The sequence below is a fragment of the Vidua macroura genome, chromosome 9, assembly GCF_024509145.1.
Source record: "Vidua macroura isolate BioBank_ID:100142 chromosome 9, ASM2450914v1, whole genome shotgun sequence".
In the NCBI taxonomy this organism is placed as follows: Eukaryota; Metazoa; Chordata; class Aves; order Passeriformes; family Viduidae; genus Vidua; species Vidua macroura.
Window position 1 is genome coordinate 23,461,476 of NC_071579.1, and position 20,858 is coordinate 23,482,333.

Below are 20,858 nucleotides of genomic sequence, written 5' to 3' on the forward strand. Positions count from 1 at the left end.
AGCAGCCACAGTCACAGTGGGGGCAGAACATGATCCCACACACACATAGAGCGGGGATTCGTCTGAAAACAGCAGAGGGAGAGGGGATCGCTGCTGAGGGGCTTGAGGGGCCCAGAGGTGTTTGCAAGGATGATGAGCAGTCCCTCACGACTGACGCTGGATTTTCCTCAGAGCTGTCACCCCCCACCTGCATGCTGCTCCCCACAAGTGCCCACCGGGTACCCTGGACACTGTGAAGCGCCCAGCACTGAGCAGGGACACGTTTCCCCAGTTCATGTCCTGGGACTGGGGCTGGCAGGGAATGACCCTGCACAGACACGAGCTGTGCCCCAGGAGCCCCAGCCACCGCCTGGTTTTCAGCCTGGGCGGCTTTTCGTCCGCAAATCGCCGCACCCGCAGCGGTCAGCGCGTTCTCCATGTGCCGGCCCCGTCTCTGCTCGGGGCGATCCCCCCCGGTTCCCCGCCGGGAGCGCTCCCACGGCCGCCCCGCAGCGCCCGGGCAGTGCCGGCGCCGTGCCCGGCCCGCCGTGCCTGGTGCATGCCGGGGAGGAGCGAACTGAACCGCCCCCGCGCCGGCGCTGCCCGGCGTCCCCTTCGCCCGCAGCCTTGACCCCGGTGAGCCGCAGCCCGAGGGCCAGCGGGGCCCGCGGGCACGGGGGTGGCGGGGCGGGCACGGGGAGCGGGGCCGGCGGGAGCGGAGCGGGGATCGCGCCGGTGCCGCGGCGCGCAGCGGGAAGCAGGGCCGGAGGGAGGGAGCGCCGGCCCCTGCCCATGTGCTCGCCGGGCTCCACGCGGTCCCTCCGCCCTGGCCTGGTGGGAAGAAGGAGCAGGGAGAGCTCGGTGCATACAGCCCCTTCAAGCGGGCAGGTGAAAGGGAATATTTCAGCCGGTGTGTGGCCCCCAGCCCGCTGCACACCTGTGAGGACTGGCCAGAGCGGCTCGTGCCTGCCATGGGATCAGGAAGCCTCAGTGGGTGCTCTGGAGAGGTGATTCCGATTGGGGTTTTGGGCAGATCTTTTTTCCCCCTTGAGCATGACAGATATTTGGATTGGTGGGGAGGAAGGGCAAGGTCACTGTTCCCGGACTGTTGCAGAGAGCATGGTGGCTCCACGCTGTCCTTGCTGGGGAGGGGAAGGGCACATCAGCCTATCATGACCCCACTGCTCCCCTCCACTGGTGAGACACACCTGACAGTCCCTGGGGCAGCACAGGAGCGTTTTAGCTGTAACCAGTGTGTTGCTCCATGTTTACCAGTCTATGTTTCTGGTACAGGACATTCCCACCATAACCCTTGTCCCCATAATCTTGCATACACGTGCAGCACACCTCCTCCACTGGGAATCCCCGCTGACCTCCCTTCGGCACTCCCAAATGACACGTGGCTCCAAAGGGGACCCGCGGGGCTGCATCCAGGGCTCGGGGCTTTCCTGCTCTGGGACCTCAAGCATGGGGCGGGGTAGCAGAGTGGAAGGCTGGCAGGAAGGCTTGGCATCCTTAGGCAGCTCTCTGTAGCTGGTCCCGAAGGTGGCTGCCCTTTCACAGTGCAAATTGGCTCCTGAGACCCACTTATTTACACATTTAAAGGTGCAAGTTTACACACATACGCATTTGTGCTTGCAAACACAGGTGGGCTCTGTGCAAGGTGGGGGAACGGCTTTTCCCCAGGGCCAGCAGCCCCCCTGATCCCCTGCGTCCTCCCCGCAGCCTGCCCAGCCATGGCAGCCTCGCTGAGCCGCCCCTGCTTCATCTCCCTCCACCTGCCCTACAGGCAGGGCTGGGGCCAGCACCTGGCCAACACCTTTCGCTTCCAGCCAGTGGCCGTGCGGGAGACGCCGCTTGTCCGGCAGGTGGCCTTGCAACGAGAATCTGCCATCTTCCTCGTCAACGAGCGCCTGGCACCTGCCAGCACCTCATCCCGTGATTTTCTCTATGACATAGATCCCCAGCCCACCTTGGGCACGGCCTCCAATGTCTGCTTCGAGGTGGATGACGTGCCGGGGCTCTGCAGGCGGCTGCAGAGCCAGGGATGCTCCTTGCTGGTGCCCCCCACTGAGCTGAGTGATGACGCTGGTTCTGTCACCTACGGGGTGGTGAGCTCTGTCGTGGGCAACGTCAGCCACACCCTTTTGGACCGATCCTGTTACCGGGGGCTCTTCCTGCCTGGCTTCCAGCCCATCCAAGGAGCCCCCTCAGCCACAGGGGATGGGATCAAGATCACTCACTTTGACCACATCACATATGTCTGCCCCCGGGGTGGGGCCCGGGCGGCTCTGGACTGGTACCAGCGCTGCTTTGGCTTCCACCGCTTCCTGCTGAACCCCCAGGAAAGGCCGGCTGAGGGGTATGTGCTGGGGGGGCAGGGGGTGGGCATGCTGCTCCTCGCACTGCAGGGCGCCCAGGGCACCCCAGCACACGGGTGCAAGCTGGTCTTTGCTGAGTCTCTCTCCCAGAATGGCACCAACCAGGTCGACACGTTTCTGGAGCAGCACGGCGGGGCTGGGATCCAGCACGTCGGCCTCTGCACCACTGACATTGTCAGCACAACCAGGGCTCTGCAGCAGCGGGGGGCACGGTTCTTCACACCCCCCACCACCTATTACAGCCAGGGGGGCAAAGCGGAGGAGATCCGAGGAGCTGGGCAGGACCCCCACGTGCTGGCAGAGCTTGGCATCCTCCTGGACACCACAGTGCCTGTGGCCAACAAGGGTCAGCCGGGCACTGATGCCACAGAGAGCCCCTCTCGGGAATATTTGATGCAGATCTTCACCCATCCCATCTTCTCCGAGGAGACCTTCTTCCTGGAGCTCATTGACCGTCGGGGAGCGCCCGGCTTCGGGGAAGGCAATATCCGAGCACTGTGGAAAGCTGTGCAGGTCTACATGGACCAGCAGCAGTAGTGCAATGCTGCAGTCCTCCTCCCTCAGCTCCCCAACTTCTCCAGTCCAACCCTGGAGCAAGGACCATAAGATCCCATCCCTGGCATGGCCCAGGTGGGCAGGGACCAAGGGACGGCTCCACATCAATCCAGAGCCAACTCAGCGTGGGAGCAAGATGCTCAGGGCCAAGTCCAGCAGGGGTGTGAGCATGGCCCAGGATGGGTGCATTTCTCCCCTGCCCTGGGTTCCCAGGGATTTATCGACCACACGTAAAGAACTTTCTGCCTTAGTTTCTGCTTAATTTATTGAGACTTGAGCCTGGAGCATGGCCAAGAGTGTGCTGGCACAGAAACACTCCCAGACGCAGAGAGACGAGGGGCTGCCCAAGGGGAGTGGATAATCCGGAGGCCGTGGATTACGGCCGCTTACTGGCAGTTACCACCCACAGCATGACCAGCCCTGCGGGGCGAGTGGTGGTCTCTTCCTCCTCTCAATTAAAGAATTAACTTACAGGCACCGCTCTGGGTTTTTAATCCTCCTATTTAAGATGTGTTGAGTGCCAGGTCAGGATGAAATGGCCATTTCCATCACTCAAAGTGGGCGTATCACTAAAATTGAGATTGCTGCCCCTAGCACCCTGCCAGGACTGTCCCTGCCAGCCCCCAGCATTGTGCATTTGCAAGGGTGCACCACACTCAGCAGGAACAGTGCTGAGCAGCCCAAGAGAAAAAAATATAAAAGGAGGATGAAACCCTGCAAAAAGCCCTGGGGGCAGTTGTTCAGCCCCAGGGAGGAGCAGCCCACAGGCAGGAGCAGCACAGCCCTTGGGGGCTGATATCTGCCCTTGCAGGAGGGGTGCTCTGGGTGCTTTATTTGGGGTCACAACTGTTAATACTCAGCCAAGGGGCTCTTGGGTGCATTAATGAAGAAATCCCTGCTCTCCCCAGCCCAGATCTAAGGATCCTGAAGGCTATCTTCATTTTCCAGCACAGGCTGCCCAACACCCCCAGCTTAGCACAGTGCAACAGAGACAGTCACTTAAAAAAACCCACACACTTGAGATTTATTTTCAGGTCCAGTAAAAACATGGGAGGGTACAGCAGCATCCCCAGTCACTGGCTGGGGCATGAGATGCAGGCAGGGGACAGGGCTGCAGGAGCCATGTGGCCACAGCCTTCCCACTGCTGGAGAGAAACCCCTGCTGCCCTGAGCCCACAGTGCCAACGTGGTGGCAGTACAGGGCTGAGTAGCCCCAGAAGGGCTCAAGCCAAGGAAGGAGGGCAAGTCTGGCTCCAGGATTAATCCAGGACCAGTGGCCACATCCAGGCACAACGCCCACAGGGGAGGCAGGGGAAAGGAAGAGTGAGAGACCATTGTGGTGCCATGTCCTGGGCTTGCTACAGCACTGCCAGGCCCCGGGCAGGACTCACCCCAGCGAGGGGCTCTGGTGTCTCGCACGAGGAAGGTCGGTGGCCTCACGGGCCAGTCGGTGCCCGGAGAAAGGCGTGGAGGGAGAGCTGCGTCCCAGGGCAGGGGCTGCCTGCTCCCTGTGCTTTTGCCCCCCGTTTCCGCTTGGAGCCCTGCAGGAGACACAGCAGGGCTCAACCAGACCCCAGGGGCCCCCATGGTCTCCAGGGATCCCCCCCCCGGGTACTGGGGACACCCAGGGGCAATGCCAGTCAGGCAAGTTCCCCTGCCACGGGCTGGGGATGCTCCTAGGCCTGATCCCAAACCCTGGGGTGCCTTCAGCACAGCACACCAGAGGCTGTCCCACAGCACTGGGGCTCCAGGCACCCCGGAGCACTGCTCACCTTGACAGGGCTGCTCTCCTTCCTGTGCTGCTTCTTGTGAGCTTTCAGCACCTGAAGGAAGAACAAGAGAGCCCAGAACTGAACAGCAGCTGGGTCCTGGAGCTGGGACAGCCCAGAGAAGTTGAGGGGATGCCAGGGGTTTTCCCAAGATAACTGAGGGAAGGGAGGAAAGGCCCAGGTGTCCCCCATACCTTCTTCATGGCTGTGGAAACTGCCGAGGCATGGAACTCATCCTCTGTCACCCAGCGGGATGGGGACAAGGCAGGGTCCAGGGTCACATCCCCATCTAGGTACAGGGAGTAGACCACATATGTTTGGTGGATGTGGGAGAAGATGTGGATGACCTGTGAGGGGATGGAAAGACACATGAGATGGGCAGCAGGCAGGCAATGGGGGATGCAAAGCGCACTGAGCCTGCCAGGGTCCTGAGCAGTGGGGCAGAGCTTGGGAGGGGTGACAGTGGGGAAGGGACACCTTTCTTCTGTGTGCTACATCCTCATGGCTGAGCACAGGGGACTCACTGCATCCCTCCAGCTCCAGGCTCACCTCTCCAATAAACTGCAGGCCTTTTGCTGCCACCGGCTGCCCCATCCAGGCCTGGAGGTGATCAGCCAGCTCCTCCCTCTCCTTCTCCTCTTGCAGATCTTGAGCCAACGGGAGACTTGGGAACTCCCACAGTCCAGCCAGGAGACCTGGGAAGGAGGCATGACAGAAATGTGAGACAGCCAGGGATACCGAGCCTCATCACGGCCCCAAAGAGCTCCTTTCCCCACCCCAGCAACCAGAGCCGCTCCCTCTATCCCTCATGAGTTGTGAAGGGTCTGTGTGGTGCCTTCATCCCCCTCCTTCCCAGTCCCATTACCCGAGCTGGGTCTCTGCACAATGAGGTATTCTGGGGCCCCGTGGCAGCCCCTCCGCTCCAGCACACACGTGGCTGTCCGTATCACCCGCGGCGGCTTCTTCGCTGCTTTCCGGGGGAAGTTGGTCACCCCCAGGCTGCTGTCCCACGGCTCCGTGGCTGGGGGGCACAGGGGACAGTCCCCAACACCTGCAAACACCAGGGTAACAGTTGCTGCAGGGCTCAGACCTGGAGCTACAACAGGGATCTCCCTACATGCTTACCACAGTCCTCAACATCAGGCACTGGGGGGGCTTTCCCAAACAGCTTCTGAGAGGTGAAGGACAGCTCCTTCTCCGCCTGCAAGGGCAGACAGAAGCGAGGACAGGCTCATCCACCAGCCCACCTTGTCCCCAGGCATGGCAAACCCTCGGGGCCACACTTACTCTGCGCCATGCTTGGCAGTGCTGTTTCACCGGGCACTCCCTGCACAGTGGGGATTTGGGCACACACACAGTTGCCCCCAGCTCCATCAAGGCTTGGTTAAAATCCCCTGGGCGACTCCTGTCCACCAGGACATTGGCCATGTCCCTGGAGAAACAGCAGTGAGAGGCACAGGGATCTCTGGGGAGAGCATGCCAAGACCTTTGCCTGCCTCCTGCCTGTTGGGGGGAAGCTCCTAGGTAGGCACAGGCAACACAGCTCCTTTCACCAGTACTCCCAGCAGCACTAACTTCCCAAGAGTTCCCATACTCCACACCTGCCTCCCTTCACAGGCTCAGGTCCCCAAGGCTCCTGGGTGATCCTGCCTTTAGCCACGATCAGCACAGCTCCAGAGACAGAGCATTCCCCTTACCAGAGCCGGTCGATGACAGCCGGGCTGCTGGAGTCGGCACCAATGCATCGCAGGCGGCACAGGACCCGGATCACATTCCCATCCACAACTCCCGTAGCCTGGCACCAGGAGCTGGGATTACCATGCTGGGATGTGCTCCGGACAAGGAAGGGAGCTGGGATGCTCCCAGGATGGAGAGCAACACGAATGAGGCCAACCCACAGGTCAAGCTGGGTGGGGGCTGTGATGCATCCCAAAGTGGGGGGAGAGCCAAGGACAACCCTGGAGAGCCCTGGGCTTGTGAGACCCAGCAGCAGGACCTGTCAGGAATGGGGCTGGGCAGCCCAGGGGGAGACGTGTCCACTGTCACCAGCTCTCACCTGTCCGTACGAGATGGACGCGATGGCTCCCGCCGTGTATCGGCCCACGCCCGGCAGCAGCTTCTGCAGGTCCTCAGCCGTCCTGGGCATCCGGCCAGCCAGCTCGGACACCACCTGGCAGGGAAGGGGCCAAGTTCAGGGAAGCAGCAGGGGTGGGTGTGTGCAAGGAACCCACTTTGCCCATGGGAAGATGGGATGCCAGCCTCTGCAGCCTGGTGCCAGCGGCACAGCCCCAGCGAGGCAGGGCAGACATGAGCCAGCACCAGCCCAGCAGCCACAGAGGGCTTTAGAAATGCCCCTTCCCCCGACTCTAGCACCTTCCTTGCTGCTTCCTGCAGACGCTTCCCTCTGGAGTAGTAGCCGAGTCCAGCCCACAGCTCGTTCACCTCCTGCTCCGAGAGACACAGCACAGTGTTAATGGAGAGCCACAGGGCAGGGAGAGCACCCGGTCCCAGTGATGCTCACCTCCAGGGACGCCTGTGCCAGAGCCTGCAGCGTCGGCCACTTCTGCAGGACAGAGGGAAAGGGACAAGTCAGGGACAAGCAGAGTTCTGGGGATCTGCCACAGGCAGGGGGCAGCTGCCCCCTCCAAAAGTGGCAGCCTGTGGGCACAGGACTGTGTAAGGAGCAGGCACCTGCATCCAGCGGTTGTAGTAGTGGATCACCGTAGCCACCTGTGTCTGCTGGAGCATGATCTCGGACACCCACACTGCAGGGAGCAGGGCAGGGGTCAGAGCAGAGGCACCAACGCCACCCACACCTCGTGCTGTGGCCATGTTAGCACTGGCAACAAACCCTGCACAGCATCCAGCACATGGGACACCCTCCCACCCCTCACCTTCCCCATGTGCTGCCCCACAGCAGCACCCCCAGGCTCAAGGTGGGCTCTCCAACCCCCCAGCACCTTGCAATGGGAATCAACGGCTCTTGTGGCCACTTCAGGCAGCTTGTTCCAAGGATGGCACGCAAAGCCACACCTCACAATGCAGTCCCTGCTCCTCACCTGCATAGCCCCGTCTGTCGGCATCCGGCTCCGTCGCTGCCTGGAAGGGGAAGAAGATGAAGTGTGAGAAACAAGGTGACACAGGACCCCACTGCAGAGGGGACCTGTGTGTAAAATAAAATAGTCCATGGCGTGTTTTGAACACTGCAATAGAATCTGAAATTAAAACAAAATATTTCCCCCAAGCACTCAGAAATTCTGAGTTTGGGTTAATCAAGTGACAGCCAAAGCATCTTCTTGCTGATGAAATCCCCCATGGAGAGTTACTTATGAGGTTCAAAATCCCACAGAGAGCTAGCCCATACCTGAGCCCACCTGCATAGGAAGCAATTGGAGGCAGATGTAAATCCCATAAAGGGGTTGTGCAGTTCCCACCATTCAGACATTGCTCAAAAGCTGATGCCCACCCTCAGCACCACAATGACTCTCAAGCCACTGCTGCCAGGCTAAGCACAGAACAGGCAGGAGCTCCAAAAAAACGTCCAGCAGGCTTAAAACAAATACATGGGAAACCTTCTCCATGCAGCACTCGCTGCTTCAGGGTATCATAGAGGCAGGAACAAAACAGGATTAAAACACAGCTAGACTAACCTTGCCAGAGATAAGTACTCCTCTTGAAGGTTATATTTGAGAAGTGTGCCCTGCTTTTACTCTTCATACCTAGGGATTGGCTCCAGACCACCCACCACAACACAGCCAGGACTAGCCAGGAGCACTTCCATGCAGGTATGGATGCATGACATAGGGAAAAACACCATGGTCACATCAGCCAGGCTCCCTTAAGGGAGTTCCCCATCGCCGCTTCCCGATGTCTCCCCTTACCAGTGTCCTCCAGGGAAGGTCCCGCTTGCATCGGTCGTACCAGGCGAGCAGATTCCGCCGCAGGGCCTCGACCTCAGCCGGGTCGCTGAAGAGATGCCGGGCGGGCGGCGGAGCGGGCGCTGCAGCCGGGGCCCCTGCCAGGAGAGCGGCGCGAGGTCAGCGCACGGTGGGAGACGGCGAAGAGCCGCGGGGCTCAACCGCGGCAGAGGCGGGAGCCCGACCGAGCCGCTGCCGGCTGGACGCGCACCGAGTACCGGACTTTACGAGGACCCAGCAAGCACCGGAGACTGCCGGGGCTAAGAACACCCCACACTCCCCCAGCCCTCCCGCTACCCGGCACCTCCGCGGGGCGACGCGCGCTTCCTGCTCCGTCCCTGGGGCGGGGCCGCGCTCCCGCCGCTCCGCCGGAGCGCCCCGGCCCCGGCCCCGGCCCCGGCCCCGGCCCCCGCCGCCACCGCCGCCCGGGCCCGCGCGGGGCTCATGGCGCGGCCGCGCGCGCTTTCCCGGGAAAACGTGTCCCGCCCCACCCCCGCGCGAGGGCCAATCAGAGCGGAGGCCCCGCCCACCGCCGCCCGCCAGCCACTCGAAGGGAGGAGCGCGGAGCGGGCTCGTACCCGCCCTCCCCCGGAACGCAGGAGTGAGGGGCGGGGCCTCCCGGCGCGCTGGAGCCAATCAGCAAGCCAGGAGCGAAAGGGGCCCGCCCCTGCTGCCGCCGGTCCGAGCGGCCGCTCGGGAAGGACCCAAAGGAGCTGTACCAGCTAAACGCCTGTTGACTTAATTCCAAATTTCGGTTGAAAACGGATTTTGAGAACGGTAAAAGTCCCCACCGGGGCCGGCAGAAGCCGGGCCGACCGCGAGGGCGGGCGGCGCCGGGCGCGGAGCGGGCAAGGCGTGCGGGGCCCGCGGCGGGCAGGCGGCGGGCAGGCGCGGCGGCGGAGGCCCCGTGCGAGCGCGGCCATGGCGGGCCCGGCGCGGGTGCCGGTGGTGGATGTGCAGAGCGACAACCTGGCGGACCTGTGGCCGTCCATGGTGCTGGCGCTGCGCTCCGCCACCTTCGTGGCCGTGGACACGGTGAGCCGGGGTGGCGGCGGCGGCGGGGCGGGGCGGGGCGCGGCGGGTCCCGGGGAGCCGCTGACGGTGTCTGTCTCCCCGCAGGAGCTGAGCGGCCTCGGCGCCAGAAAGTCGCTGCTGAGCCCGTGAGTGCCCGGAGGGGCGGGGGGCGGGGGTGGGTGCGTCTCTCGGTACCGGCTGCGCGGTGACCTCTCCTCGGGGTACGGGCAGGCCGGAGCCGTCATGGCCCGTTCTCGCGTCGCCAGGTGCATCGAGGAGCGCTACAAGGCCGTCTGCAGCGCCGCCAGGACACGCTCTGTCCTGTCCCTCGGCGTCGCCTGTTTCAAGCAGCTCCCGGAGAAGGTGCGTGCACGAACCGTGGTGCGGCCGTTTTCTCTTGGTCCGTCCCGGGAGACGGGGACGCGCTGGGAGGTGGAATTCCGCCGTGGAATTGTCCCGGCTGTTTCGGCAGCTCCCTCTGACAGGTGTCCCTGCGTTCTTTGCACGCTTTCCTTGTGCAGTCCGAGAACACGTACCTGTGCCAGATCTACAACCTCACGCTGCTCTGCACTGAGGATTACGTGGTCGAGCCCCAGTCAGTGCAGTTCCTAGTGCAGCACGGCTTCGACTTCAACAAGCAGTATTCCCAGGGGATCCCTTACCACAAAGGCAACGACAAGGTACAAACCCACTCCCTTCCGTACACCTCAGCCTGCTCTGCTCCAGGTTTCTGGGAGTGTGCTGGCTTCCCCTGTGTGAAGGTGGGCACACCCTGGGGTCCTGCGTGCAGCATTATCCCTTTCACCTCCCTGCTGCTTTAAACCCGCTCCTTGCAGTGGCTTTTGCAAATGTTTGTGTCTCTGTTCAGAGTAAGTCGTAGCTCTGGGCAGCATCCTGCTGCCGCAGGCTCCGAGGGCTCTCCAGGGTGACAGCCAGGGTGCTGAGGCTCACTGACCGAGCCTTCCTCACGCAGGGCAACGAGAGCCAGAGCCTGAGCGTTCGGACGCTTTTCCTGGAGCTCATGCGGGCGAAGAAGCCGCTCATTCTCCATAACGGCCTGATCGACCTGGTCTTCCTGTACCAGTGTTTCTATGCTCACCTCCCGGAGAGCCTCAGCACCTTCACTGCCGACCTCTCCGAGATGTTCCCAGCGGGAATATACGACACCAAGTACGCCTCGGAGTTTGAGACTCGCTTTGTAGCCTCCTACTTGGAGTACGCCTACAAGAAGTGGTGAGCAGCACACTGGTCCTCAGAGCTTACAGCAGGAAAGGCAAAGGGAAAGTCAGTGTGTGTTTGTTTTTCCAGGCAAAGGGGCTGTGTCCTTTCACTGTCCCACTGACTGAAGGTGCTTTTCAGGCTCTGCCCTGGGCTTTTTCTGTTTCTAGAATGAGTTTGTTTTTTAATAGGCCTTACCTGTTCGGTGGGCAGCAGCTGAAAGAGAACTTCAGAACTGGTGCCAGTAGGCCTGATCTGTCACAGCAGCCTGATCTGCCACAGGGTCATGGCAGGAACTCACACAGAAAAGAAACCAGGGCTGTCCTGCAGGCCTGCTAATTATAATTCTCTTTTGTGAGGGATACTGCAGTTAAAGGGTGGGTGCTCCCTGCACTCCTTGGCACTGACCAGCTCTGTCACATGTCCCGCACACGAGATGCCCATGGCCCACTGTGACTCCCATCACTTCCTTCCAAGCAAGAGTTGTGCTCTTGTTCAGGACACACGTCTGTGCTTTGCAGTCTGGCCCCACATTCTGCAGGCTTCACACAATCTAAACAAGCCCCTTGCACTGATAAAGCCCCTGGGATCTCCATAAAGCTCAAGTCATGCTCTGTTTTGAGGAGAAATGGTATTTTTTGTGACTGTTTTATTTCAGGAAATGCCATTTTGACAGGTCTGAAAACATTCAAGATGGCCGTTCTCAAAACATGGGAGTGCTTTGTTTTGACAAGATAAAAATAACTTTCTAAGCTGACGTCTTGAATGTTTTAACCCAAGTTCTCGTTAGGTAGAGCCTTCCAAAGGTTTTGGCCTTTTAACCAGCTCTTGGAACAAAACAGAGATCAGTTTGTTTTTTTTTCATGAAATGAAAACCCTTTCCTTTTTGTCTGCATTGCCCAGGTTCAGCCTGCCTGGGTGGTGACTGCTGGATGGTCTGCACAGTACCTCATTTTGGGGCATCTTTTCCTTGTCCATTAGCATTATGAAGACAAAGCCATATCTTAGTCCCCTTTATAGTTAAAAAAACAAACTGTGCATACCCTTCTCCTGTAACTTCAACAGAGCTGCTGCTTTCCCTGCTTCTATGTCAGCATAAGAAAAAAAACCTTTGAATCAGCACGAAAACAACTACTTACTACAGCTGCTCTCCTTGGATTGAATTCCTTTCCAGCACCTGGGGCTGGAGCTCAAGAGCAGGAAAGTCATGGAGTTGAGAGCTGGTGCAGAGCAGTGTTTGCTCCCCACCCTGGTCCCATCCCACAGTAACTGTGCTCCTCTTGTTCCAGCAAGCGAGAGAACTGCAAGCTGAGGGACTCCAGCGGGCAGCACCTCACGGTGGAGTTCTGCAATTACCCTGCCAACATGTCCCGCTACATCGACTACCGCTGCTGCTCTCTGGAAGAAGACGGCCACAGCGCTGCAGGGGGGAATAAGGTGCCTGTCTGCGAGAAATTTTCGGTAAGTAACGCAAATCCCCGCTCCCTTCCTGACTCCACGGAAAGGAGCACATGTGGCCCGAGCCAGAAGTTGTAGGAAAGCATCTAGCAACTTCTCCTCACCTGCTTCATAGTACAAGGAACATTTTCAAGCTTCAGGTGGCTTCATGACACACAGGGCAATAGTGTGCTCTGGTTTGAGGTTGGGAATCCTACAGGCTTCATTAGGAAGATTCCAACAGAGTCTATGGCCCTAAACAGTGGGACCGTATGAGTTGCAGTATCCCTTGCTGTCTTGGGGGGGCTGCAAGTTCTGCGTTAGTTTGGCTTGTCCTACAAGAAAGAAGTGCCACCTCTACCCTTCCCTTTATCTTCATTAGATATAAAAAATCATTACCTGTCAGTAGCTTCTGGCACTGTAGCACAGGGTGATCCACAAGAGCTCGTCCTCGTCCTAGTGCTACAGCAGCAAAGAGCCCATCTGGTCAGATCATAACTAGCTTCAGGTGCTTCATGGAGAAAAGGAGCTCTTCCACACGTTGTATATTCTGTCACAGAACATAAGTTGGGGAAATCTCTGGAAGGTTCCATTCAACCACCCCCTCAGTGTTGCTCAGAGCCTTGTTTGGTAAATTTTGAAATTGTGTAAGGACAGAGATTAAAAAACAACTCCAGGTCCCTGTTCCAGTGCTTGACCACTACGTGAAAAATATTTTCCTGCATCTCTAGTCATAATTTCCCCTCTTACCAGGTCCCCTCTCCCTGTGCTCTCGCAAGAGTTTAGCTTCATCTTGCCCATAACCTCTGCTGTAGGTACCTGCGGACACCAACTAGATATCCCCTTCCCCTCAGCCTTGTCTTTTTCAGGCAGAACAAACCCACCTTCCTTAGCCTCTGCTCATGTGCTGTGTGCTGCACCCAGTACAGTGTGTCAGCACCTTTCCTGTGTGCTGGGGATCTGTAACTGGACACTGTCCCTGCTCCAGCCTCACAAGCCCTCAGCGGAAGGGAATAATTAGCTCCACTCCACGTTATGATGATTGCTGCTCTAACCAGTAAGATGGAGGCTACAGACCCCTCTCTCTTTCTCCCTAGGCCTATGGGTGGTGTCCAAAGGGGGTGAAGTGTCCAGAGTCTCATAATATTGACCTCATCATTGACGAGGACGACAAGCTTTGGGAGAAGCGAAAGAAACGGAAGCACAGATGGAAGCATCGTAAGAACCTGAAAGCGCTCACAACGGCATTCCAACAGGAAAGCTCAGGGGACAACAAGGAGCAAGCTCAGAATGGGGAGGAGGGACCGCCACGGAAGCAGAGCTGCTATGAGCCTGCAGCTGCTACAGAGCTGGCAGAGATCACACCCAACGGGGAGGGCAGGCCACTGGAGGAGAGCTGCACGGACATGGAAACAGAGGTCAGCTCAGACACCAGCACACAGTGGGAAGAGAATCTGGGGAGCACCGAAAGAACTAACCAGGGAGCCGCTGCCCAGAGCCCTTCTGCCAAAGGAAATGCCTCTGACAATGACCAAGTGGAGAAGAAGTCAAAGGTTCCCGCTGGGTGGGGCTCAGCCAGACACCCAGCCACCCGTGAGACTGAAGCAGCAGGTGCTGCAGGAAAGGAAAAGGAAACCCACCGCCCTCCTTCGCAGGGGGGCACACACCGAGCTGGCTTTGATGCGTTCATGACTGGCTATATCATGGCTTATGTCTGGATGCTCAAGCAAGGGAAAAATACAGACGCTGGTGCAGGGCCCTGGTTGCCAGACTGCCATAATAAACTGTACCTCAGTGGGAAATCAGTGCCACTGCAAATAGTGAAGAGCTTGTTTTCTAAGTCTTCCAAAGCTCACAGCGAGAAGATAAAGTCGGTGTGGGACAGTGCATAGAGCTACAGAACTCCTCACTAAACTGTGCTTTTTTTGTCTCCTCCAAGTTTTGGAGTTCTTTCTTCTATCAAGAACTCACCGAAAAAGGAACAGGTTTCGTATTCTTGTTTGTGTTTTAACATCTGACCAATTAAATTGCTCTCAGTTGGAGTGGCCCGTGTTCCTTAGTGGCATGCTAACCTTTGGTTAGAGCATGCACAGATAAGACCTTTGCCCCTACAGGAGAGAAGGGATGGAGAAAATTCCTCTCATGTGGACCAGCTGATTCTAGAGCTGGCTAACTGCATGCAGAACCAAGCCATAGCAGGTCTTCAGACTTGTTCCAAGGGGAGAGGCAGTGGGGCTGAAAGCCAGATATGTGATCCTGAGAAACTGCACAGCTTCCTGTGCTACTGAAGCTATATAGGGCTAGAACAGAGCAGCCACCATGGAAGTGCCCTCCAGGCTGCTATCAAAAGCTCATCTATCTGGTAGCTCACAAGATACAGCCTACCCTTCAGAGCACTGTAACACAGAGCAGAAAAAAAAAATCCTTGAGTCTCATGGATTCAATAGTGGAACTCTTCAATGAGATGCAGGAGAGAAACAACATTTACTGAGGATGAATTTTCCTAGGGTATAACTCAGCACTGAGTAATAGCAAATACAATTTCAAGCCAGGTATTAATGGCATTTGTATTTTAAGTAAGCATTCAAGCCAGCTTTTTTAACTCAAAGCAGTTGTCCTCTTAATCACAAGACTCAGACCTTGATTTCATTTTTATTTTGAAAGCAAGTTGGGAAAGTTTACAAAACCTGACCAAGAAAAAAATTATGAAAATATTTAAGTGGATTCATCTTTGGTTACTTCTTATTGCAGTTCCAATAAAACATACACCATTTCTATAGTTCAAAAAAGTCAGAAGGTCAATCAACATAAAAACAAGACGTGCTTTCTTTACATATTCATAAATATCCGCAATATTAGAAAAGTTGTTTTGCAAAGATTTTTTTTCTGGCAGTGTTAACTTACTATTATACACAGGCTACAAACTTCTTCCTAAGCCTTTAATTACAAGTTCAGCTATTTACAGACTGCAAAATATTAAGACGTAAAACTCCTTCATAAATACGAAAATAGATCATCTCGCAAAGATCTTTATACTTAATCAAATATCTGGCTGCCCCTCCTCCCAAAAAAAAAAAAAAAGGTTATTTGTTTTGCATAGAAATGTAGTGACATGCAATATAAACAAGAGCATTAAGTGCAAACAGGAATTATTCAAGTGTCTTTAGTTGTACTGGCAAAAAATACCAACGTTCTGTTACACATAATACATCAATGCCTCTCCAACAAGTACAAGTCTGCTACAGCCCCTTGGCTGTGCTGCTTTTGAGGGGCAGCAATTCACATGCATTCTCTTGGCTGCATTTTATCAACCTGCAACCACAACAAAAATAGCTTATAACAGACATTTAATTGAACTCAACATGGATTTAAAGTGAATTAAAAACATCTTTGATCTCTTTAGGGAGATGTGTAGCAATGTGTAGAAAATACTTTAAAAGAGCAAGAACTGCTCCTGTAAAGTGAAAATCACGATAAAATCCAATCATGATAAAACTTTGTCACATCACTATAAAACAAGGAGTTTGCTGACCACATGTTCAAATTCATGTTTATCAGTAGCTGTCAGAAAATGGCCCTCTGTAGAAAAGCAACCTCAGTAGGCACAAAACCTAGGAATTACTAGGTGCAGCCTAGATTCAGCTTTATGCAGCCAAAGGGATGAGATGTTGTGACTTCCAACTGCATCCTTGGAAACACTGGGTTTCAGCAACCCCTTTGCAATTTTAAAATGACCTTTTACTCCGGTTTCATACGTGTGCCTCTTCCCATGCAGACTAATCCAGGAAAGGCCTGAGCTGTTTCTCCTTGGCATTTCTGTTTCTGACATCTCCACCTCAGTACCAAGAGCCAGAAATGTTGATAGTTGTGCCCAATGCATGTCAATTGGTTGTGCTTAGAGCGGACATTTAAGAAAATAAAATTTTAGCTCTGCCACTTTGTAAGAGCTGTTCAGGGCAGGGAGACGTTGTAAAGACAGCAGTGTAAGAGAACTGTGAGGTCACTGCAATGGGTGCCCTGGGGGTACCCCAAGCCTGACTGCTCAAGCCTTGCAGTCAGTGTCAGGGAGGGCAGCAGGCTTCATGATGAGGTGTCAGCACTGACAGCCAGGGCTCGCCCACGGGAGCCCCAGGGCAGCCAGAGGTGTGCGTGTGCTCTCTGGTCAGGCTACTGGACAGCTTCCCTCAGCCTGGTGATCCAAAAGTAAACTACTCATTATTGCTTGTTTGTCTGAAGTCACACACCTAAATGCATCTTGTGACAACAGAAGCTGGTGCTGATGGTTTCCCTCCCAGAAGATACAATTGTAGCAAAGATAAAAAGATTAAAAAAAAAAAAGGCAAGCAGGCACCAGGCAGGCAACTGAGTTCTGGTGTTTCTCTGTCCTCGAAGTTAGACGCACACAGTGGCAGCCATACAAGCTGCTCTGCACTCTGGAGACACAATACAGAAGGTAGAAACTACTCTGCAGATCAGCACCTTCAAGAGGCAGAGAGCTGTGGGCCAAAAGGGGTGATCTTAGTGAGCACGGGCATTTTCTCTTTCAAGCTGCCAACAGCTGCCTAATCTGGCATGGACTATTAAATAACTCAGCAACACTGGGCTTCTCCTTTCATTCATAACAGCCACTGCAAAGGGAGAACTGCTCAGGTTAACACACACTTCACTAGAGGAAGTCATAGCTGTAACTCATGGAATAGCTACCTACACCTCAGGAAAGATACACATCCCAGCCAAGAAAGGCTTTCTTGGCCTTTTTCTTTTCCACCTGCTGGTGGAGGGAAGTAAAAAAATAAATTAAAAGATCATCCTATTCAGTGACAGGAGAAACCAATAAAGACAGCAGATTCTTTTTGTAGAGGAAACAAAAAGTCAATTTAGGACAAGCTAATTTTCTTCAGTTTGACAATTCAAAGCCCTTCTGTGAGTTGTGCTCTCCAAGAGCACTTGTGGGGCTACAACACTGCTGGCAACTTCCCCTGAGCAGGAGATTCCTGTCCTCTGTCAAGCAGGCTAGTGAGGAGCCATCATTACTGCAGTGAAATCAGTGAGATGGGATGTTGTACCAGAGAGGGAGGTGAGTATGACCCTTCTAGCTTAGTGATAATAGTCACTTGTGATGTAGCTACTGTATTTAACTATTGTGCAGAAACAGATTACGATGTCCACTCAGCTCTTCAGAGATAAGGGCCCAACCTCTGCAAAAGCTCATTACAGCTGGTACTTTCAGGAGCAGTTTCTTCAGAAGCCCAGAAATGGCAATGCTGGAATATGCTTCTCTGTGCCCTGGGCAAATCTTCCTCCACATTTGGGCTGAGGTGCATAAAGAGCTGTACAAGGAAGCGAGCTTCCCTGCACAAATGTATTAAACATCATTACTAAATCCCAAGGGAAAATGAAACACCAGGGAACAGAATCTTCTTGTTAATCACAAAGTACTTGTCATGTGACTCAGCCTGCAGATTGTGACCAGCATGAGGGGTTTTGTTTTTGCTGCTTTTGAAAGAAGAGCTTGTTTAATGCTACAACAGCATTCAAAGCAGCTCTGGGACTAGAGAGCATTCCTATCTGCTCAACATAACTTGGAAAGACTCCTGTGCCTGTTTCTGAAACAGAAGCTCAGACCCAGGTGCACTGATGCAGAATGTTAATGAAAAATCTGCAGTGACTTAGAGGAGATGTTCAGTTAGAGGGTCATTCTTTCTACTCTTCATGGAGCTTAAGACCTTAAAATGCCCCATGCTGGAAATCCAGGTCAAACTGTTTACATGATGCCTACTCTGGCTGCTGCCTCCTGAAAGGACTGTGGGACCCACATGGCCATTCTGGCTGGAGTAGTTCCCCCTCCTAATGCAAATCAGGAAAGGGAATAAGCACAATTTGAAATAAAGTTTTATAAAATAATCAGTCTCTTCAGACACTGTCTGCAGCTATCTGTCCTACAGCCAGTTTCCACCATCTGTTGAGTTTCTTTCAAATGTGAAGCCCAGCATTGCAGAAAAACTTCGTTTAAGCAGCTGGGAACAACTCAAGGACACATTCAGTTTGAGCCCTCTCTTCATATGTCACAAGCTGACTTTGTGCTGCCACTTGCTGAGATGTTGGAGGAGGTCTGAGACAACAGGGCAGGACTGTCCCCATCCTGCTTCCTGAAGGGCCATGTCTCTCTCTTCAGCTCAGTGGGAGGACTAACACTGAACAGAGGCTTTGTAGACTCTAACAGAGTAACGTTCAGCAGATCATCTTCTACCTCCATCTCTTCAGAAGGGAGATAACCTGCAAACACTTGTGGGGAGCCACGTCCCTCAGAGTTCACTGAATTCTCAACTGGGAGCTTTTTGTAAGATAGCGGCCCAGACTGGGCCAGCACTAATGGTTGATCACATGCTGGATCTCCACATGTGTTCTCAACAGGGCAAAACCCATTTTCCTCCTGGGCCACTAGCCCATCTGAACAGTCCATATCCTCTTCTTGTCCTGCTGCAAGAAGAAACTCTGGTCTCTGAGGCTTGGCGTGAAAGGGGGGAATCTCTGACACACCATATTTTGTGCTACTCAAGAGTTTTTGCCGAACCTCTGCACCTAACTGGGCTGGGTCACACCTGCCAACAGTTGAAGACAGTCCCCCAAACAGGCCATATTCCTTGTGTGGTAATTCAGGAGAGAGTGGAAGTGATCTGCATCTCCTCCCAGGAAGAAGGGAAAGGTCTTGCCAGTCTGTGCTATATGCCTGCCGGAACTGGGACTGGCTGGCTTTCAGGCCTCCACCTGCCTCTGGAGAATGCAAGTCAAACACGAGGGAAATCACAGACTTGCTTGGCATGTCAAAGAATTTGATCTTTCCCCCCTTGAGGTCCTCCCGGGCGCTGAAGGGATTAACTTTGCGGCCTAACCCTTTGCTTGGTGTGTAGTAGGGGTCCTGCACGTTTATCTTCCTGGAAGGTTTGCGAGAGAAGATATCCGACTGGCTGCGTGACAGCCAGATATTCCGCCGCGGACGGGGTGACTTGGGTGGGATCTTGTCATCCAAGGAACTCAAACGTTTTACTCCTGGTCCTTTGTCAATTGATCCTGAGTAGAAAAAGAGAAATACTCTTAGCTTAAAGAAGCTCCATATAGCTGTGCTCCCCCTGCTCACTCACAGAGCTTTCATGACCACTGTAAAGAAAAAGGCTGCGTTTCTGATATTCCAAACTATGTTTCATAAGCACATGTCTGCTCCTTCCTTTTAAATTCCTGCACAAACACAAGTACACTATTCTCTTCTCCTCAGTGTATTTTAGAGCCCCTGCAAACCTCTTTGCTGCCAGTATACTGCCACAGCAGAGATGGCACAGGGTGGTGTTGAAAAACGATTTGCATGTTTCTAGATTTATTGTCCTGGCTTCCAGCAGAGGTTGCCCAAGGTCTGTTGGTGCTACTGACCACAAAGGAGAACCAGTACAAAATATGGTTGCCAAAGAAATTGGCACTTTTTCACCCTGATGGGAAATGTCTAAGACAAACAAAAACGGTCTCTCCTTGTACCATGCAGATTTTAAATCATTCTATCCCAGCCTTCTTTCAGTACATTATCCAATACAAAAGTGGAGATATATCAGAGTCTGACCCTAATGAATAGGAGTTCAAAAGTTGTACATATGTCTTTGTATTTGCACCCATGGCATACATACATGCATTTATAAATAAAAGCTAAATCACTAGATTAGGATGAGAAACTGGTAGATGTTAACTCCCCAAGTGTTTGGAACATGCAGCTGTCATGGGCTCTCAAAGTGCCTCTGAAGAGCTGTGTTAGACCAATAACATATGGGTATAAAGAAGTGATATCTCCTTTTTTCCCTTTAAATACTGCCACAGTTTAGACTACAGCCATTCCATGTAGGAAAGACTATGCAAGTCAAAGAACAGCATGTAACACTTCTTTGAGAAGTACTTGTTTTGTACATGTACTCCAAAGGGAGAATACCAGGAAAAAAAAAAAAAAGAAAAAAAAACCCACACCAAAAGAAAAAAACCAACCCAAAAAACTCTAAACAAACAAACAAATTTCCTTTTTAACTCACACCTCTTTTTAGATGCCTTCCAGGTGTGGGAGAACTACCACATGCATGAACTATATGTGGTTTGATGTAGAGAAAAATTATTTCAATCTACAACTACATTACAGATCAATAGTTATGTCCATATGTTGCATATTTGTATATATAAGAAATTATTTTTAATGTACTCTTAAGTTTCTAATGCCAGAAGTGTACTAACATAAAACACCCAAGTCAGAATACAGCCCAGGCTACAAGAGTTTACTCCCCACACCAGGTGGCACCAGACAGCTTTAGACAAAACCTTTCAAGGCCAACATTCCCAAGCAGACCTGGGACTCATCTTTTCTCGTCTTTCAGAGTATTTCTAGGTACTTTATAATACTCGTGCATCTTCTGTGCTCTTCCTCCTGAAGGAATTTAAGAAGCCTCTAAATATAACAAGTAACATACACCAAAGAAATTGTGTATATGTATGAAGTATGGCAGCAATAAATCAAAAGTTGATGGATTTTCATATACTATTAGCAATTTACAAACCCATTC

The 20,858-nt window shown here is 53.9% G+C and overlaps 4 protein-coding genes across 11 annotated transcripts in view; 2 read left to right on the forward strand and 2 right to left on the reverse strand.

Moving 5' to 3' along the window:
• Positions 1-430: 430 nt before the first annotated feature.
• HPDL (4-hydroxyphenylpyruvate dioxygenase like) lies at positions 431-3,165 on the forward strand. 3 transcript variants are annotated; one of them, XM_053984496.1, is made up of 2 exons: positions 431-615; positions 1,705-3,165. In XM_053984496.1, the coding sequence occupies exon 2, from the start codon at positions 1,716-1,718 to the stop codon at positions 2,895-2,897; it is 1,182 nt and encodes a 393-aa protein (XP_053840471.1). In that variant the 5' UTR covers positions 431-615; positions 1,705-1,715; the 3' UTR covers positions 2,898-3,165. The 3 variants fall into 3 exon arrangements, with proteins under 3 accessions (XP_053840471.1, XP_053840472.1, XP_053840473.1); XM_053984497.1 differs by having other exon boundaries at positions 587-615; positions 1,627-3,165; XM_053984498.1 differs by lacking the exon at positions 431-615 and adding an exon at positions 944-986.
• Positions 3,166-3,914: 749 nt separating this feature from the next.
• On the reverse strand, positions 3,915-8,978 carry MUTYH (mutY DNA glycosylase). Of its 3 annotated transcripts, XM_053984495.1 has the most exons (15): positions 8,906-8,978; positions 8,566-8,699; positions 7,744-7,783; positions 7,376-7,449; positions 7,206-7,247; positions 7,058-7,129; positions 6,741-6,854; positions 6,382-6,479; positions 5,972-6,116; positions 5,810-5,885; positions 5,550-5,735; positions 5,234-5,379; positions 4,879-5,031; positions 4,688-4,738; positions 3,915-4,456 (listed from the first exon to the last, which is right to left on the reverse strand). In XM_053984495.1, the coding sequence occupies exons 4-15, from the start codon at positions 7,430-7,432 to the stop codon at positions 4,352-4,354; spliced, it is 1,245 nt and encodes a 414-aa protein (XP_053840470.1). In that variant the 5' UTR covers positions 7,433-7,449; positions 7,744-7,783; positions 8,566-8,699; positions 8,906-8,978; the 3' UTR covers positions 3,915-4,351. The 3 variants fall into 3 exon arrangements, with proteins under 3 accessions (XP_053840470.1, XP_053840469.1, XP_053840468.1); XM_053984494.1 differs by lacking the exon at positions 8,906-8,978 and having other exon boundaries at positions 5,813-5,885; positions 8,566-8,607; XM_053984493.1 differs by lacking the exons at positions 8,566-8,699; positions 8,906-8,978 and adding an exon at positions 8,335-8,522.
• Positions 8,979-9,478: 500 nt separating this feature from the next.
• On the forward strand, positions 9,479-14,312 carry TOE1 (target of EGR1, exonuclease). The gene is made up of 7 exons (XM_053984492.1): positions 9,479-9,636; positions 9,721-9,761; positions 9,882-9,978; positions 10,137-10,295; positions 10,589-10,848; positions 12,123-12,294; positions 13,368-14,312. The coding sequence occupies exons 1-7, from the start codon at positions 9,523-9,525 to the stop codon at positions 14,160-14,162; spliced, it is 1,638 nt and encodes a 545-aa protein (XP_053840467.1). The 5' UTR covers positions 9,479-9,522; the 3' UTR covers positions 14,163-14,312.
• Positions 14,313-14,903: 591 nt separating this feature from the next.
• Positions 14,904-20,858, reverse strand: part of TESK2 (testis associated actin remodelling kinase 2) — a 75,271-nt gene continuing 69,316 nt past the window's right edge. For all 4 annotated transcript variants that reach the window (XM_053984488.1, XM_053984489.1, XM_053984491.1 and 1 more), the window contains exon 11: positions 14,904-19,341. In XM_053984488.1, coding sequence (XP_053840463.1) covers positions 18,329-19,341 — 1,013 coding nt within the window. In that variant the 3' untranslated portion in view covers positions 14,904-18,328. The remainder of the gene's footprint in view (positions 19,342-20,858) is intronic.